Genomic DNA, 20,737 nt, shown 5'->3' on the forward strand with positions numbered 1-20,737 from the left:
GACTGTAATACTGATCAAAGTTGTTCAGCCAACTCACTTACTCCAAGATGAAACTATGGTAACAAATGTGTCCAAGGTGTTCATCATAACAGAATAGAGGTACTGCACCCGTGATAGCCTGAGAGGCTTGTCTGTATGTGGTTCTTGACTTGTCCCAGGACTACATGTTGAAGGCATGTCCCACACGTTTGACTGATAGGGTTGTACAGTAGTTTTGTTCAGCTTTTGATTGTACATTCCACGTATTGGATTTGTGTAGTCATTGAATTAAACAGGGGGCACAAGGCGCCGCGATTCGCCGTGCAGAGTTGCGTTCCTTGGGCAAGCCAGAAACCTGTGATTGTTGGTTCAAATTCCGGTTTGCCCAGATTATGTTTCTAGGTTTGTCAGCACCATACCCGTGCTCGTGGGTTTCAACGAAGTGGTAAACGTTTGACACCCGCATCACTTTGGGCTTTCCTCCCACATTAAGCTGACACGCTGTGATATAACTGGAATACTGTTAAAAGCGGCGTTAAACCCAACTCGCTTGCTCGCTCACTCACTCACTCACTCACTCACTCACTCACATTGAATTCAACAGTAAGAACTCTGATCTCACTGATGTAGTTGTGGAAACAGCTGACGTTCCCTCTATAGGTCATCCTTTTTGATTTTCAATCATTTCTTATTCTGTAAATTTTGTTTGTATTTTAGAGATTTCTTTATTTCATTATTTAATCCGTTTTGTATTTAACATGCCGATAAATTGATCTCAGGTAATGTTGACCACCGTCTCATCTGACTCTGTTGTCCTGGATTTCGTTTCCTTTGTGAGTTGATAATGTTCCTTGGTTTGTCAGCACTGTACCTCTGCTCTAGGATTCACCAATGTTGTAAATGTCGAAGATCTGCTTCATATCGGCGTTTCCTCCCACATTAAGCTGACACGCTGTGATATAACTGAGAGACTGTTCACAGCGGTGTTAAACCCAACTCACTTTGTAAGATGATGTTGACCCAATGTTCAGGCGTTTGCATTACGAAGGGAGGTAACTCTTTCAATCTTACTCCATCGGGCTGCCTTTGTAACAGTCCTACACAATGTGAAATGTTGCAGAAATGGTCAATCACACAACAAGATTGGAAAACATCTTGTGACATTGAATATGTAGTGTAGTCCTTTGAAAGTTCTTTAGAGCTACACAGAGAGGTTAGAAATTATACTGAGATTGTTTTTGAGAAAATGCAATGTTAATATACATACAGCAATCATTCACTGAGGTAGAGTTTGATAGTTTGTATTGTATTTCTGTTTTTCCGAATGTTATGCCTGTGATTAGAACCGACTTTTTTATTTCCAGTTTTATGCATTTTTGTGTAAAAAACCTGGTAGGCTCCAAATATCTATTGTAAATTGAACTGACTTTACCATGGCAGTGTCATAAGGACATGTGGTAAATAAATCTGTTGACAATACTCTAAACAAAACAACACTTATGAGAAGCTGGGAATTCCAACCAATATATTTATACCTTATTACCAACAGAGCACTGATAAGAATTTTTCATTTTTATGAATATTCAGACCCCAAGCTCTCCGGTCAGGAATAGAAATATTATCAAAAGACACTTCACATTTTGGTTTTTTATTTTCAGTCTGCATGGGTTGCCAGGTTTGTTAAGACTGTTCTGATGGTCTAGAAAAAAATAAATTAAGATTTGTTTTTTCTAACTTTACAATTTCTTAAGGTCAGAGGGAATCTATGAACCATATTTAAAGGAAAGTCTCGCCTTAAGTGATTTGACAAATATTTGAACTATTCAGAAGTTGGTACCGGTATTACAGTTTCTTGTCAACAGTCCTAGAATTGACTGTTAAATGCAGCCAAACTGTTCAAATCCTGGTTGAACTGAACACCATTCGTTAGGGCTGAAACGCTTTGTACTACAGTGTATCATACTCAGTGATACATGATACAGTGTCTCATTAGCATACCTTATTCGATGTAATAAGCGCCCAGGGCGCTCTCAAAATTAGTGAATAAATAAGTACATTGATCAATCGGAAGGGGGGCTAATTGGGATTGTTCACTAGCTAATATCTTAGCAAATGTCGCAGTGGGCACTTATTGGAGCGGGGGGTGGGGTCGGGTTAAAGCATTCGCTCGTCACGCTGAAGACCCGGGTTCGATTCCCGACATGGATACAATGTGTGAAGCCCATTTCTGGTGTCCCCAGCCGTGATATTGCTGGAATGTTGCTAAAAGCGGCGTTAATGATACTCACTATTGGAGTGGGGCGCTTATTGCGTCAAATACTGTATGTTACTGAAAGTCAAGTGAACTTAGTCCTGTCTGTCAGCTTTGATCTCCTTTGGAATGTGAAAATGCAAAAGGCAGAATGGTTTCAATCACATTCAGCCGGATACAATGAACGTAATTGTTTTACAAATACACACACGTGTACATCGACTTGGAATTAAATTTCATCAGTTTATTTGTAACTTTATTTGCTTTAACGCGCTTTAACACGCTTTCAGGGGAAAATTCTTCATACATTTTTGGGAGCCATGGTTTACCCCGCGGTGCATCTGGAGTAGCGATACATCGAGGAGCGTTAAGTCGAGGGACCACTGTATAAAGAAAATGAAAAAAGATATTTTCATGAAATGTAACCACAGACTAGTGTGTAGTAACACATGTCGTATTGTGATTGGTGCTTTTCTAAGCCTGTCCTGATTGTTTTATTCATTGTCCAGTGAATGTACAAGTATATGAAAGGATTGAGTTACTGGGTCATACAGTCAAACACTGCATGTTGTGTTGGAATTGAAGGGGCCTATGTAAATACTTCAAGTTATCCGAGGTTCGACACAACCGAAAATGATGAATAAAGAAGGAATACCCAGGGACCAAGCTTTTACTTCAAGACAACTGAAAGTTCGACACATCAAAGTTTGGCACAACAGTGTGTGACTGTATTCCCCATAAGTATCATGAAAGGGAAGTGTTCAATGCGCTTTACAAAAGAGCTGGGACAGGTAACTCGGGTCCCCGGGTCCCCGGGTCCCCGGGTCGGGTGGGTACTGAGTAGGACCTGGGTACCCACAGGACTACCCGGACCCGTGCTTATTCATGTGATATTTTGTTTAATGACAAAAATTATCAAGAACTCTATGGTTACACTACAAGTCACTAATGTCCACATTTCTTTCTGACTATGCACCCTTTCGTTCTGACCTTTCATATGGTTGAATAAAGATATAACTTAAGACAACTTCAGTGTTTGCATGACCAGGGGCCCGTTCCACAATGCGATCTTAGTGCTATGATTGTTGTAAGCCTATATTTAAGTATGGGAGTTACAATCTGAATCATCTTAGCGCTAAGATGTATCTAAATGCGTTTTGCAAGTGTTGTAAAAATATTCCCAATCGAATATTTTGTATCTCTTGGGACCTACAGTGTGTACCTGGGTAGGGTTGGGTAATAGGGGGGTGGGTACCCGGGTAGTAGATTTGGACTTGTCCCAGCCCTGCTTTACAAGTATGACGGTGAATGTGCACAACTGCTTTGGCTAGTGTAGAACTTGTATGGTAGATGTGGATGGTCTTGATGTATTGGACTCCTGTGTTGGGCTCTGGTACTCTGTGTTGGGGAACTGAAAGCTTAGGCCCATGATATTAGTATCTGGTCACGGTTAATTCAATCATGGGGTTGATGAGTTACTGTAATAGCTCTGAACGTAAGATGAATTTGTTTGTTATATGTTAGTTTTACTAACCAATGACATTGATTTGTGTAGCTGAACATACTTTTTCATGGGCATTAAATTGTTGTTAAAATTGATATATATTTTTAAAAAGAGGTTAATATTTACTGTATTTGTAGATGATTTTTGTAGTCAGGCCATTAAGTCCAAAATATGAAACTTATTTCATTTTTTTTCAGATTGTAGATTTTGCTCTGGGCTATTGAATATTTAATTTATTAATTATCTTAAATAAACATATTTTGTTTCTGGTTAGCAAAATTGATGATACTTTGTTTTGCTATTTTTGTCAGTGAGGTAAATAGAAAGTTCACTTGCCCTAATTATATGTAACATACTGTGTATGTACCACAGTTCTGGAATAGGAGCAATGAAATAGATGGGACAAAAGTGAGAAATGAGAGACTTTGCAACCTGTAGTCTCACCTCTAGCTGGGACATGTCACCCTGTACAGTGAAACCTTCTTAATCTGGACACAGCCATGCTGAGTGAAATCATCCAGATTAACAGATTTCAGAATGAATTTATCATAACATAGTTCAGCGTAATGTTACTTTGTATTTAAGTAGGCATTCTTGACGATATTGTACAACTGGTGGGGTGTTTGGAAAAAACAGGGTCCAAATTACCAAGGTTGCACTGTACAGTTTTTGTGTTTATGTAGTACATATAAATACTTGTTTAATTTCCAGCTAATTGACAGCTCAAGCATTTTTCACCTATAAGAAGTTTTATCATAATACAGTCGAACCTTGTCATCTTGAACACGTTATCTCGAATGTTTCGATATCTCGAACCTGTTTTCCGGTCCCAACCACCTTACCATATAAATGTTCATGCCTCATTATCTCGAAGTTACAACATGGTCCCGCTAGGTTCGAGATAATGGGGTTCGACTGAATATTCTTTGAATGAACTGCTTACATGATTGGACATTTGTAATTTGTAATCAAGAAGGAAATGTCAGGTGATGATTTACTTGGTAGTGGATTTCCTTGCAATAACGTGAATCAAGTGATCTCAAATATGATCTCGGACACATAGCTCGTAAAGAGATCTGTTTGCACCTTGTGATAGATGCCTTCCATTCATTTCACTTGTTCTCATGTAATGATAAAATCAGATAATGTCTTATGATCAGACAGGGGCACGGGTGGCCCAGTCGTCTAAGGCGCCGCAGTTCGCTGTGCAGAGTTGCGTCCCTTGGGCATGCGAGAAACCTATGAATGTGGGTTCGAATCACGATTCGCCCAAATTTTGTTTCTAGGTTTGTCAGCACCATACCCGTGCTCGTGGGTTTCACCGAAGTGGTAAATGCTGAGACCTGCATCACTTGGGGCTTTCCTCCCACATTAAGCTGACACGCCGTGATATAACTGGAATACTGATAAAAGCGGCGTTAAACCCAACTCACTCACTTTTGATCAGACAAACATGGTTGAGAGTAATCAACAGTCACACATGGCCAACTGTCTAACAAAATTAGAGAAATTTAATAGATTGGTTGTTCAAGTATGTATTGACCTGATGTTAAAACAACTGATTATATGATCTCCAGTGGTCATTTGTTAAATTTAGGTTTTAAAAACACCATGGCCAAATGTGTTTCCATAATATTTTTACATTGTATAGTTAACAGACATAATTTTGTATGGAAAGGTGTTTTTGACATTTTTGCTATTTAGAATAGGTGTTTTATTTCTTGAGTTATCCTGATTGATACTGTCAGAATATTTTTGTCATTGTTGAGCATTTATGCTTTGTAAGCTTCCCACTTGTAGAATTGTGAACAGGGTGATTTGCCATTTGCTTTAAAGGGCAAGTTCACACGGAAATGAACCAATTTTTCTTGTACTTTTTCCACATTAAAAGTGTTAACATAGAAGTGTCATAGACAAAAATATAAAAACATCATATTTAATTAACATATTTTTTGCATTAAAACGATTTATATTTTTCACATTTACCAAGTGTTCTATTTCCATAACAAAAACACCATGGCTTATGCCCCTTGCAATATGACGTCATTGGTGCCAATTGATAAACATTATGACGTCATCATGCTTTGTTAGAGCCGCTTCACGTGGTGTAGGTACAGTTTTGTGATTCTAGCGTCTCAGATGCCAGCCAGAATTGTGTTATGCTGAGTCACTACTGCGCCGGAGTGTGTCGTAGACCATGTTGTTTGACCGCAAACTGGTCCTTGATGTCTTTTGCGTTGAGATTAGACAGGGACCCAGTTGAATTGGCACCAATTACGTCATAATCTAAGGGGGATAACTCAGGCCTGTTTCGCTCGTCAAACGAAGGCCTCATAACGGCATATCATTTTAACACTATTGTGAGCTTCCTACTTTCACTGTGAAAAAAAATGAGTGTATATTTTCAAACACAGATACTAATTAATTCTAAAATTGCGTTTTGTTTAGAAAAAGAAAGAAAGTGATTTTTGCGTGTACACTTCCCCTTTAAGGATAATTTCCATGGAAACATGACTGCATAACCAGCAATTATCCAACAAGCAAAGTATATTATATTTTCCTGTTGTTGGGAGTCAGTGCAAAACTGATTCATGTATCCTCTTACATGATGATAATATTTAAACCCTTCCAAAAACCTATTTGTGATGGTGTTATATTTACCTTGAACCCGACATTTTAAATATTCAGTGATAGAAACTGGCACTAGTCCTCTAGTCCTCACCGAACTGTTTTAGGTATCATAAGAACTAGCATCCTCTATATCTCCAGTGCTCGCATTTCGGTTAACCTACCAAAATGCGAGCCCTCGAGATATAGATGATGAGGGACTAGTAGAAATTTGCACTTTTTAAGGGTTTTGCTATATGTTATCATTATAAGGACTAGTGGACTGAAAATGTTAGTTTCCATAACTGTTAACATACATCGATGGCACATTTTTATGATACATATTTACTAGACCACTGTATCAGCATATAAAAAAGAACTGTTATTCACAGTAAGAAAAGAATAGTTGGATGTATCAAGTGACAGTTTATTGTGTTGCTTCAGTAACCTTGTTTGGTAACCATGGTAATGGTAGAAACTGTTCAATGTTCAGTTAACTGGTTGAGGTGAAGGTGAAATCTGCATAAAAAAGCATGGGGATTCTGGGTTAATATAGGTCCCAGCAAGCTAGTCTGGTCATACGAGGTGACCGAATGGACTGGGTGGTCAGACTCTGTGATTTGGCTGATGGCTTGTCATCATGGCGTCGATCATTATTTATAATATCACTCACTCCCTGGATTGTCTGGTCTCGATTATTTACAGGCAGCTGTTAGGCCACACGGTTTATTTTTCATTTCTCGGGCCCGCCGCCACTACTGAAAAGCAGCCAGTCTAAGAAATATATTAAACCTAAACATAATTATTTTCTTTTTCAATAGAAAAATATTACATATAAATTCCATGTATACATCACTGTCCGTGATGCAAGAGGCCAACTGCAACTCCACAGCCTCATGACTTGCATGTAAATAAATAATAATTGACATTTATTTTTATTTCGATTGACCTTGTGTCGCAAAGCTGGATTCAATCCGTGAAACATAAGATTTAAAAAGTGAGGCCTTATATTGCTGGAATATTGCCGAGTGTAGCGTTAAACAACAAACGAAAGTCCGAAAGAACAAAGATCTATTTAAAACTGCTTCTGCTTGCTACTAAATGTTCGCACTCCTAGCATAGAAACAGCGTTAGATTCATTTTGTTGTAGAATTCCTGAACACTGAAACAACCTGAAAAACCTGTTACACACGCAAGTAACAATTACTGTTATGTCATTTTTGGGAGAAATATTTTGCAGGATGAAAGCCTAAACATGATGAATGTGTTGACCAGGGCTTGATTGAAGGTATTTGATTTAATTTGTACCAATTGTATGTTGACATGAAACCCATGTGTTTGTGATCCTGGTAATTGATCATGACCTGGGAAACCCATGTGATAGTGATCCTGGTAATTGATCATGACCTGGGAAACCCATGTGTTTGTGATCCTGGTAATCGATCATGACCTGGGAAACCCATGTGTTTGTGATCCTGGTAATTGATCACGACCTTGGAAACTCTTGTGTTTGTGAGGCGTCCTGGTCAAAGAATAATTACAGCTAAAATGGATAGAATTATCATAAAAACACCCGCATGTTATCAGAAATGAGCGGGCCACTGTAACTTGATAATGCCCTCATATTACTTGATGACGGGCCATTATCACGCCTGTTGTTAGGTGACGTCATAGGATAGGGATAGGGATAGGTGACGTAACGTTCAATAGTGACACCATCTGGTTTGTTCAATGACGTTTCCATATTTGTAAAAGTGGGTCAGTGACATTCGTGTTGATTGCAGTAAATCTTTCAAAATCGATATTGTTGTTTCTTTTTATTTCATAACAAATTCCATCCATTTTAGCTATAACAACGGTAATGCTATCTTTCAGGGCATTATCATTTGCAGAAGCCCTCGGTCTTTTCAACTGCCCTCCTTCGTCGGGCAGTTAATGGAAGACCTCAGACTTCTGCAAATGATAATGCCCTGAAAAATAGCGTTACCCTTATAGTATTTATGAAGCATTCTGGTCACACTTCAGTGGACCTGTCTGTTGGAGCTCCTTGTGTTGTTTGGTTCAGGGCGTTGACTGGCCTGGTGGGATGGCCTTGGCTGTGTGTGACATGTTTGGCTGAAGCCTCTGCTGTACCAACTGATCATAGCGTTGTCTCGTAATGACTGTACAAAACCATGCAATTGTGAATAAATTCTCAGTCCATTAGCAACATCTTCTGTTTTTTTATTTCCTGGTGTTCCCCACATCGATATGGCTGTAACAAAACACAGTGAAAATCATCGAGTTTGGACGAGACAATCAAGTGATTGATATCATGAGCAATTGTTGTTTTACACCTCACAGTCTGCTCTATTCCAACCATACGGAGAGGCAACAGAAAGTATTTCGCATCAGCTTAACGGGAGGAATGTGTTTATAAGTGATCTGTTCAGCACTGTTTTGTGTAGTATGACCTTTGACATCCATGCAATGAACAGGTTCAGCAAATCATGAAAAATGCTCAACAAAATGTTCCTTTTTCCGACATGCGTGATCTCGGTTGTTTTCACATCTAGAATCAATCATGTTCCACAGTCAATTGAGAAACAATGCCTCGATTGACCGCAGATGAAAGTGGGAGGGCAATAAGAATGTTGCTTGTGCTGTTGCTAGGCGACAACTGCGATCACATGATGCTAACCAGGTGTTCAGCATGATACTGATGAACTGACAGCACTCTTGATCATCCCGGAACCGGATGACCATGACTTGCCAACCCTGCTCATGACCATTAGTGACTGAGTCAGTTGGGTTTAATGCCGCTTTTAACAGTATTCCAGTTATATCACGGCGTGTCAGCTTAATGTGGGGGGAAAGGCCGAAGTGATGCAGGTCTCAGACGTTTACCACTTCGGTGAAACCCACGAGCACGGGTATGGTGCTGACAAACCTAGAAACATAATTGGGGCGAACCGGGATTCGAACCCACAATCATAGGTTTCTGGCGTGTCCAAGGGACGCAACTCTGCACAGCGAATCACGGCGCCTTAGACGACTGGGCCACCCGTGCCTCCCTCATGACCATTAGATCACTCTCATCTCAGATACTGGGCATTGCAGACGGCAAAGGCAACAAGGACCAGTGTTGGATAGGACTGTGTGCTGCCTCTTGCTAATCATCATCCTTGGATGACTTGTGTTTTCTGTAACATTCCTGTGTATGACCCCTTTAATTTCATTCACTGACTTTTCTCTTTGACCATATTCAACATAGGAAATGTGTTCACAAAGATTTGGTTATAATAGATTGACTGTGCACCAAACAGTGTCAAAGTTGTCACTTTCACAATCCCCTGGTGTGATATTGTTAAAAGCAGCGTAAAACCATACTCACTCACGTAGTCAGGAGGGACCTTCTATTGGCTTTCAGTTGGTTGGTTGGTTTATGGTTTTGCCGCACTCAGCAATAATCTAGCTATATGATGGCAGTTTGTAAATAATCGAGTCTGGACCAGACAATCCAGTGATTGATATCATGAGCATCGATCCACGCAATTGGGATTGATGACATGCATTAACCAAGTCAGCAAGCTTGACCACCAAATCCCATTAGTTGCCTCTAACGACAAGTATAGTCGCTTTTTACAGCAAGCATGGGTTGCTGAAGACCTATTCTACCCTGGATCTTCACGGGTCTATTGCCTTTCAGTGTACACATGACTGCAAGTGTGTCTCGGCCAGACAAACGGTTGGATGATATGAGCAATTAATGTCCTAGTCTACAGTGGTTCAATGACACCAAATGACTAGGCCTGATGACCGGATCCAATTTCGTTGCCTCTTTCAAGTTCTGGGGACCAATTCTAACCAAGGTCCTCATTAGGTTCTTCATCGAGTAAAACATGGCCAAACAATGATTCAAAATAATTTATTTCATTATGACTGACAAAATCATTGTGTTCCCTCCCTCAGGACAGTCTTCAGCATCTCCACAAATATCTCGGCACACTCACCACTCAGCATCTGTGCCAACAGCTGCGACTTGTCCGACAGACTGATCGGCGAACACAGCACCACCTTCACGCAGTCCGATGCCAGGTCTGAGAATTCATGAAACGACGCGAACCCAAACACTGTGGCACATGATTCTGAATCCAGATGGTGAGATGAGATCGACACTTTCAGATACTGGACCAGGTCTGAGAGGAGGAATCTATCTGCTAGGGCTAGAGCATCTAAAAGAAACTCAACAGTCACATCATCGGTATCTGAGTTGACTTTCTTCATAACAGAGCACCCCAGACTACACCCTTGCAGATAATGGAGCACATACTCCAATGCTTCTGGCGACGTGTCTTGAATGGCGATTTCCGATTGACTGGATTCTGAATAATGACCTTCGAGCATGGCCAGAAACATGGCAGACGACTGTACAAGTTTTTCTCGATTGGCATGGATCTGTTTACTGTCAACTTTAAATACAAGATCCACATCAAGACCTTCATATATGCATTGGTCACTGTTGGAGATTTCGGACTGAGTGGCAGGTTTGAACACTGTGTCTGATCTCTCCTGCTTCAGTTTGAGAGGAATGCTGTTGAGTTTACAGATGAATGTGAGACCAGCAACGATGGCCATGAAAACTGGTCCTGGGTCGAGGAGTTCTGCCTTGAGAAGCTCCAGGACTGTGTCCAGAACCCTGTACCGGATCAAGTACTGCTTCTGCATCACGGAGCCCCTAGAACATAACAGCATACACTGACTTATTGATTGATCATAACATCATACATTGACTGAACATAACCAGTGATAACATCATGATTGATTGATTGATCATAACATCATTCACTGACTGATTTCCCTTGAACATAACATCATTCAATGACCAAGTGATACCCCTGGAACATAACATCATGATTGATTGATTGATTGATTGAACATAACATCATTCACTGACTGAATAATTTCCCTTGAACACAACATCATACATTGACCGAATGATTTCCCTTGAACACAACATCACACATTGACTGAATTATAATCTGTCTTGTTTGTAGTTTTACGCTGCAGTCAGCAATATTCCAGCTACCGTGGCTACAGGAGCCTGAAAATACTTTTCCAATTACTGGTGACAGAATCTGTCTGAATGGCTAGTCACTGTCTTGTTGGCCTCATGATCGTATAATGTTTGGTGTGACACCACTTGTTTTACGTCACTACTGATCTGTTCGCACTTCAAGCTGCCATCAAGTCTGACGGCGGTCACAAGATAGATCCAATTGTCACACAAATATTTCACAGACATTAAATTTTATCATACCTCCATGTCAGAATGATAAGATCCGATTGGTTGAGTAAACTTGATAAAATATGATGTATCCCGCCTTGGAGGGAAATAAATGTCTCAACGGGAGACTAAATACTTTAAACCCCACCACAAAGCATGCAAAGAAAACAGGCATGTGGATTTCTCAACATGAGAATAAATCCCTTGTACCCAGCTTCAAAGCAAAAAGCCACACACTTTTTCCGAGTCAATGAAAGTCACATTACAAAGCACAAGTTAACCTCAGCTCAATAAAAAAACAGCTGTTTTCAATCAATTTTGAATTTGTTTTAAGATCTTGCTTGAACATGTTGAAGATTAAAACATATCAGCATCATAAATTCGTCACTCGAGGTACATGTGGTTTTATGAGTCCCTCGTTAGGTTTTATACCACATAAAATCATGTGTACCCCGAGGGATACTGCTACAACTTATATTGTACCATGTGAATTGATAAATTTGCTACTTGTGTCACCAGTGGGGTGTACAGGAGTCACAGCTGGACATTTGTGTACAACCCTCTACCTTCGGTCTCGTGTCCAAGCCCATTCATCTCTTAAACTCCTGAACTCAGGGCCAAAAGAACCAGTGGCTGACATTATGAGCAGCATCTCACATCGTCTACGTATGACACCCAATCCCCATTACGGCTTGGACGATACACCAATTGTGCGAAAATGTGTTCGAAATGAATCACAATACGTCTCTCACAATCTGATAAATATCACAATACTTGCCCGTGCTCAGGATGGCCAAATACCTTGCACACTGGTTTACAGTTGGCAATGTCAAGTATGGCACAATGGATGAAAATATTTACCTTTTCACAACTAAACTGCACTGCTAATTAGGGTTTGGTGTAACAGTAACAGGGATAATTCTAGGGTGGGGCCTTATGTGTTTAGCCCCTAAATTTGACAATTAGTTTAGTGTTGCTGAATATTTAAAATTTTCAGTTAAACGGTCCATGTCAGAAAAATCCTGGAGTGAACCCTGCAGTAAAAGTAAAACAGTTTAGGCAATAATCAATATTTGTTACTTCGTGTGGGACTGTTTTCAATACTTGTATTAAGAAGGCAAAAATCGTGATCCACTATATCGTATCCTATAGTCCAACTACTAATCCCCACAGGGATTGATTGCTTGTTAATGTTATACTCAAATATTGCATATCATACTCACCAACACAGGAAGAGCAGGGAGACGGTACACAGTAATTTGTCCTTCTGAGATCCCCTCACCAGGATGGAGGAGATGATCCCCTTCCCATACGGTGACTCGGCAGAGAAACTCAGATCCTTCAACAAACTCAGCCCACTTTGTCCCACATCAGCAACACTGAGCTCGGCTGCATTCTGGGACATTGGTGACTGGCCGACCTTGAAGCTGATCTCGGTCTCACTTCGGGGAGAAGTTGGTGATGCCAGAAGGCCATGGGTGAAGTCCAAAGCATTGTCTTTGGTACCGCTTGTGGACCCAGGATAGCTGTTCTCCAAATTCGTCAAATACCCTCCACAGAACGAGTCCTCGGATGACGTGCTCACTCGGCTACATCGGCGGGAATGGGATGATCTCTGACTAAAGTGTTCGTAAGTCTCTTTGTCAATCCCATCCACATCCAGGATGATTTTCTTGTAGATGATAACGGGTACTGTGAGGAGAAGGCACGATTCAAGGCAGTGAGGGTTTTTGAATAAGCGGGACATTGTTCTGACACACCGGGAATGAGGTAGGGGTACATAGAAAAGGTAGTCCAAGAGGCAGGACATCGCAGTGGACGTTATGAGATACATGGAGGGATTGGTCTTCACTGATATTCTGGACAACAGGATCAGAAGGTTGTGTTCCGTAGTCTTCATGATGTCCGACCTCTTTGATTCTGTCTTTTTCCGCTTTGTGCACGACTCGACCAGCTTGTAAGAAGGTGACCTCAAAGCTAGGGGTCGCTTTCCATACACATTTTTGCTGATAACCTCAACTGTTTCGTCTTCTCTTGGCTCTGAATCTTCAACCGATTCTGGCTTCTCAATCTTCTCGGATGAAACATCTGTAGACGTTGTGTCCAGAGATGGACAGTCCTCATCTTTCTCTGCTTCATCTTTCTCTGCTTCATCCTTCTGTCTTATAGTATCACAAATATCATCTTCTTCAGTTGAGGAGTAGCACGGCTGCTGGTCAACATTCACAGCACTAGTGGACTCTGAGTCAGAGGGAGCCTTCTCAGGACTGCCACAAGTATAGGGAACACTAAGCACTGGATGGTATTCAGAGTCCAAATTAGAAGCTGATGGACTCCCTGGCAAAGACTCAGGACTCCTGGGGAGGCTGTAAGACGGGGATGACTGGGCGGGGGAGAAGTAAGTGTCGTTACTGAGGGGGCTGAGTGGACTGAGAGGTGGTTCAGGGGAGGGGGACCTCAAGTCACTGTGTTGGCTGAAACTCTGCTTACATGTCTGTCCAGCAAAGTTTTCAAGATTCCATTCAGTGTTGACTTCATAAGAAGGACTGTCTATGCTAAATTTGTGAAGCTGCTTCGGTGGGTGTCCCTGAAAAGATGCCCTGTCCAAAGGAACACTTTCAATGTCTTCATTTTCAACTTCATAAGCTTGATCTATGGTCAGATCTTTTGGTCTCAAAGATAAAGCACCTCTTTCATCAGTGCCACTTGCATCAGCCTCCAAACATAGGTCAGACTGGTCTTCATTCAATGAGCACAAGGAAACTTCACACTTGACACGTGAGGTAGATAGCTTCTCTGAGGGCTTCAACGACTTGTTCCTCCCTGTGTGATTAGGAAATCTAATGGTTTCAACAGATGACTTAAAATCTCCACATCTCTGCAGGTGTATGAGAAGCACCTCCACAAGGTTGTTCTCCAGAAGCACATCCATACTGTCAAAGTCATACAAGAAGCAGACCAACCCACTGATAACTCGGTCATGGATCTGAGCAAACTTGGGCTCCCTAAGCACATTAATAAACAGCTCCAGACCTCCTTGTTGTCGTATTTTGATCCGATTGACAGCCTCTTTGCCGCATAAACACAAAGCATTGATGACGGATATCTCGTTGATGTGACTTCTGTTGTTTTCCTGCTGCAGCAGACGTACAAAGAGTTGAATACCTCCTGCTGCTCCGATGGCTGCCCGGACGTCAGCTTGGTTGGTGAGGTTGTAAAGTGTTGACAATGCGTCGTGGGAATCATCGTCATTGTCACTATCAACAGTTGACACAAGCTTGTCCAGAATATTAGCGCCGATAATTTGTCGAGCAAAGCTTGAGCAGCATCTGTTTGAGAAAAAGTTTGTTTTTTATTTCTTGAGTGAGTGAGTGAGTGAGTGAGTGAGTGAGTGAGTGAGTGAGTGAGTGAGTGAGTGAGTATAGGTTTACTCTGCTTTTAGCAATATTACAGCAATATTACAGCGGTGGACACCAGAAATGGGCTTTACACATTGTATTCATGTGGGGAATCAAACCCTGGTCTTCGGCAAGACAAGCAAACGCTTTAACCACAAGGTTACTCTACCATCCCTTTCTGGATATACAGACATTATGCGTGAGTGAGTAAAGGTCTATTTACTTTTACAATATTCCTTCCGACATATAAGCTGGCAGTTAACATCTGGAAACAAGCACCGCCAACTTTGTCATTATCGTGTGACCTTGTCCAGCGGTAGAAACTAAAGGTTTCAGTTCACTAGTCCTTATAATGATAACATTTAGCAAAACCTTTAAAAATGGCAAATGTCTACTCGTCCTTAGGATACCTTTACTATTGGGCAGTTTGGCAAGGACTATAGGACTAGTGCCAGTTTCTAACCCTGTTGTCACTATTGACGGATTTGGCTTACTGAATCTGATCTGTTAATGTGAGAATTGCCCACACAATAACTGTGGTAAAATCTGTCAATAATTGTCTGATTTGGTCGACTTTCAAACTTGACTTGACATGTAAGGAACTATCAAGTAGGTTAATGAGCACTGATCAGGGAAAATGACCTTATAATGAAGTGAATCAGAGTTTGTGCTCTCTTTCTTGGTTAACTCACCCAGGCTTAATAAGCTCAGACAACGTCCTCAGTGCACATTTAGCAATCTCTGCATCGTCATGCTTCAGCAGCTTAGCGACTTGCAGCACAGCACCTGATTCCACAACTCTCCTCTGGTTATCACGAACCCGTCCTAGAAGCCTGAAACATCACATAGGAATGACTCGGAGACAGCAGCCATATGTATATCTCACAGCAAGTGTGGGTTAATATTCTTCAAACAGTATGGTGTTTGGTGGCAGGTCATAGTTACCCAACAGTGTGGATTGTTGCTCACAATATCAATCACTGGATTGATCACATCATACATGAGACTATTCTCCTTCAGATTGACAATGGAATCAATTTGCTCAGAAAAGGAGTGTTATTTGTTTTCTTCAAGGGTCAATAACCTTGAAACCCAGGTCACTGAACCCTGAATAAAACAAATGACACACCTGACATTATTCCTTGAAAAATGAGTAAGCTCACCACTTAGGTGAAAGACAAGTACATGGGTTGGTTGGTTTGTTGTTTAACGCCGCACTCAGCAATATTCCAGCTGTATGACAGCGGTCTGTAAATAATCGAGTCTGGACCAGACAATCCAGTGATTGATATCATGAGCAAGTTTCAGCTTCATTGGTCCAATGTTTTCTGAGGAGCAGATGTTCACGAAGCACAGCGGATGACAGACAAACAGGCCATGACATGAACTCAATTGACTTTCAGTCAGGGGAGCTAAAAAAAAAATGAAAGAAAATTTGTTTGGGAATCATGGCTATTTCCCTTCCTCTATTGATGTCAAGAAAAAAACTTCTAAAGAATGAATTTTATCCAAAATCTGCCACATTTTGTGTCAGTGAGTCCTCGAAAACAAGTAAATAAAAACGCCTTACCGGAATGCTCGACAGTATGTGAGCTTGCATTCTTTAGACTTGGTCTCATCGAGCAGCTTGACAACCCGGGGTAATGTTTCTAAGCTGATGATCTGGGAACAGGCTGACGGAGTGAGGGCCAAATTAGCCAGACCTCGACAACTTCGGTTCTGTATGCTCTCTACTGACGATTCCAGTAGATGGCGGGCTGGAACACAATATGTATTTTTCACCGGACAGGGTTTTTTACCGAGTGGGGTTTTACCTGTACACTGACATATTGAGAATGAACGCTAATATTTTAAGTGCGATGCCAAATAACATAGCATTTTAAAGCACTAAATTGATCAAAATTGTAGATTGTTAATAACATACAAAAAATGAACTTTAGGGTCACTTGTTAATTAATCTGTATAGACGTAGGGAAGACTATAGGTCCCCAGCAACATATGCTGGTCTTAAGAGGCGACTAAATGGATTGGATGTTTAGACTTGACTTGGTTGATGGGTGTGTTTACGTACCTACACAGACACAGATTGCCAACTCAGGCTTCTGACAATAAGCAGCGTTAGAAATTGACACTAGTCTTATAGTCCTTGCCAAACTGCCCAATAGATAAGGTATCATAAGGACTAGTAGATATTTGCCATTTTTAAGGATTTTGCTATATATTATCATTATAAGGACTAGTGGACCAAAAATGTTTGTTTCTACCGCTGATAAGCTGACATTTTGGCATAACTGAAATACTATTCAAAACTCATCTCATTCCACCCCCAGCTTTAGACATTGACATTAGTCCTGTAGTCCTTGCCCAAAAGTTAAGGTATTATACGGACCAGTAGAAATTTGCCCTTTTAAGGGTTTTGCTATATGTTGTCATTATAAGGCGGGGTGAAATTGGGTTTAACGTCGTGTCCAAGATTATTGCACTTATTTAGCGAGGTGCATGTGTGTGTGTGTGGCTGCTTGTACTAGTCCAGAATGATGCAGATTTATAGTGCTAGCACACTGAGATACCATGTCGCAGTTTAATATGAATACCCCACTCAAACACAGTATACTGACTCCGAGCCGACCATTCCTTGTTTTTGCCCCTTAATGCCGAGTGCCAGACAGGGTCACAACAAGTACCATCTTTTAACGTCTTTTGGTATGAATCAGCCAGGGATTGAACACCAGACCTTCCGCTCTCTCGGCGGATGCTCTACCACTAGACCACTATCATTATAAGGACTAGTGGATTCAAACTGTTAGTTTCTATCGCTGACCAGCCTACATGCAACTTTTAAAAAGATGGTACTGATCTTACACTGATGTCTACTGACTCAATAGTATGTCACTTGATATTAGACATGCAAGACTAACTCACCCAAAGCTTCAACTCCATTCCTTGTAATGACCTGAAACAAAAGATAAACAATACCATTCATGTCTTACAAACAGGTCATCTATAGGACACTCTAACTCTCTATTTCCAGTTTTTTATTTATCTGGAAACTATCAACATGATTAATGTGTACGATATCTATTGATATATTTGCATATGCAAATGATGACATATGATGTTCTTGCATATCATCAAAGTAGTATGACCACCCTTGTATCATCTTATGACAATTTACAACCTGTATCAGAAAAATTGCTCATTTTGACAAATCGTGAAATATATGATTATCATGATCTCCATGGCCCTTATTGTTAGTTGAATGGCATAAAAGTAATTGTCACATGGTAGAGAATGGACGCAGAAAAAAATATATAATGTGTCCCAATAATATTTATCGTACCAAATTCTTGACAAGACATATAATGTTCCTGTAATTAAAGTAATTATCAAATCTTACTGTACAGTACACTACACCATTTCATTACCGTACAGGACCCTCATATTTCCTGTAAACCCGTGAAGATCCAGGGTAGAATAGGTCTTCAGCAACCCATTCTTGCCGTAAAAATCGACTAACGGGATTGGGTGGTCAGGCTCGCTGACTTGGTTGATACATGTCATCGATCCCAATTGCGTGGATTGATGCTCATGATGTCAATCACTGGATTGTCTGGTCCAGACTCGGTTATTTTACAGACCGCCGTCATATAGCTGGAATATTGCTGAGTGCGGCGTTAAACAACAAACAAACTAATTTCCTGTAAGGACCCTTGAAATTAGTAATTGGAGGGCCACTGTACCCCCGTTGTCTCTTTTCTTTCCTGTTCCGCATCACAAAGACGTATATAGATCTATATATATCTTTGCCCACATGCTAACTATCCAGCTGAGCATAATCAAAACAGTTGATAACTAGTTTGACTTGGCAATAAGTGTTCTGTTCGTCAGTTGTGGGGTTTTAGTATTGATTCTATCGTATGCATATGCTGCAATTCAGTGTAAACATAGGTGTTAGTTCGTGGTGGTTAAGACGGAGGAACATTTTATGAATTAACGTCTGTGAGTGTGTGTCCAAAATTCACAATACGGTGACCATTTAGAGTTGCCTCATCTAATGATACCAGACAGTTTGTTTGTTTGTTGTTTAACGCCACACTCAGCAATATTCCAGCTATATGACGGCAGTCTGTAAATAATCAACTCTGGACCAGACGATCCAGTGATTGACATCATGGGCATTGGTCCACGCAATTGGGGTCGATGACATGCATTAACCACGTCAGCAAGCCTGACCACACAATCCCGTTAGTCGCCTCTAACGACAAACATAGTTGCCCTGAACGCCAAGCATGGGTTGCTGAAGACCTATATTCTACCCCGGATCTTAACGGGGCGATACCAAACAGGGTAGTCATGATTATGATGGGATAACTTGTTTTTTTTGGTTCAGTTATCATCACATTTTACCATGACCAAACTAATTAACGACTGTTTACTTAATGATGTGCAATAGGGCTGGGACGGGTAACTTGGGTTGGGTGGGTCCTGAGTAGGACCCGGGTACCCACAGGACTACCTGGACCCGTGACTAGTCACGTGATATATATTGTTTAATGACAAAAATTGTCTAAAACTCTATGGTTACACTATAAGTCACTAATATTCCCATTTCTTTCTGACAATGCACCCATTCCTTCTTAATTTTATATGTTTGAATAAAGATAAAACTTCATGCATTAAACTTCAGTGTATGCATAAGCGGATCGTTTTACACATGTATCTATATACATTTTGCCAGGGTTATGGTAAAACCTTTCCAAATCGGACAGTTTGTACCTATCTCTAAATATCTACAACGGGTACCCGGGTAGGGTCGGGTAATAGTGTGATGGGTACCTGGGTAGTAAATTTGGACCCGTCCCAGCCCTAAAGCGCAATGACAAGGACACTTTTCCGATTTGTATCAAGATAGAATCCCACCAGCAAGGATTCCAGAACCACATGTGGATTTGAAATTACAATCCTGTGACCCCCATATCTTTTGTCATGACCAGTCCATAATAATTATAATGAGACATACATTCGATAGGAAGAACTTGGGGTTGAAATTGAACTTGATTCTATTCTATTTTCAATTCCTTGCGGTCCAGTCTATCATTGTATCCACAGGCTGGGTCTTATGAATAAAAAAAAAAAGATAGAAAAAAAATACACGTCATAACACGACATATTTTCTCACATCGTTTCTGGTGTCTGGTTCCATGCAAAGGTTACCAAGGATACTAAGGGCAATATCGGCAATCTTCGGTTTCTTCTCTGTCGTGTCAGCATTGTCCAGGATTTTGAGGATTTGTGGAATCAATCCTTGTGACAGAATTTTCTTCAGAACGGTTTGCGATTTTATCGCCTTCGTTCTTACATGAACGAGAGCATTGTAAACCTTGCTTGACGACGCGCTAGATAAACTAGAGATTATTTGCCTTAAATCTTCCTTTGAACTGCTCATTTTCAGTTTGAGAAAATTCCATCGATGTAATTTTCTCGTCAATAGAATGCGCTGTCACTGATAACTCTGCCATTCAAGGGACGTCACTCTAATTTCCCTGCCTCATGGACAGGTCGTGTGGGTCTGCATGTATGTTGCACGTTCAAGTCTTCGTAAGCACCAAATGTCGTTGGAGAAATTTGCACCATTTAGATACATTTTTTTAAATAATCAATAAGTAAAAACAAAACAGTAATTTGCAATCCACCATATATTTATTAGAAACGAAGAAAGTAACACATTTCAG

General features: G+C 40.7%; 1 protein-coding gene across 1 annotated transcript; it reads right to left on the reverse strand.

Annotated features, from left to right (window-relative positions):
• Positions 1-10,232: 10,232 nt before the first annotated feature.
• LOC124142127 lies at positions 10,233-20,532 on the reverse strand. Its single transcript, XM_046510410.2, has 6 exons — positions 20,185-20,532; positions 17,928-17,958; positions 16,576-16,762; positions 15,698-15,838; positions 12,831-14,936; positions 10,233-11,058 (listed from the first exon to the last, which is right to left on the reverse strand). Exons 1-6 carry the CDS (start codon positions 20,449-20,451, stop codon positions 10,272-10,274), a joined length of 3,519 nt encoding a protein of 1,172 aa, XP_046366366.2. The 5' UTR covers positions 20,452-20,532; the 3' UTR covers positions 10,233-10,271.
• Between the last annotated feature and the right edge of the window lie 205 nt (positions 20,533-20,737).

This window comes from Haliotis rufescens, unplaced genomic scaffold (genome assembly GCF_023055435.1).
Source record: "Haliotis rufescens isolate VD_foot unplaced genomic scaffold, xgHalRufe1.0.p SCAF_15, whole genome shotgun sequence".
Taxonomy (NCBI): domain Eukaryota; kingdom Metazoa; phylum Mollusca; class Gastropoda; order Lepetellida; family Haliotidae; genus Haliotis; species Haliotis rufescens.

What these genes read in the sequence shown, in the direction of transcription:
- LOC124142127 (XM_046510410.2), bottom strand. Translation starts at nt 20,451, where the DNA reads ATGAGCAGTTCAAAGGAAGATTTAAGGCAAATAATCTCTAGTTTATCT. An exon ending in AACCAGACACCAGAAACGAT is followed by an intron (nt 17,959 to 20,184) that starts GTGAGAAAATAT and finishes CTTTTGTTTCAG; the next exon opens with GTCATTACAAGGAATGGAGT. An exon ending in ACATACTGTCGAGCATTCCG is followed by an intron (nt 15,839 to 16,575) that starts GTAAGGCGTTTT and finishes GTGATGTTTCAG; the next exon opens with GCTTCTAGGACGGGTTCGTG.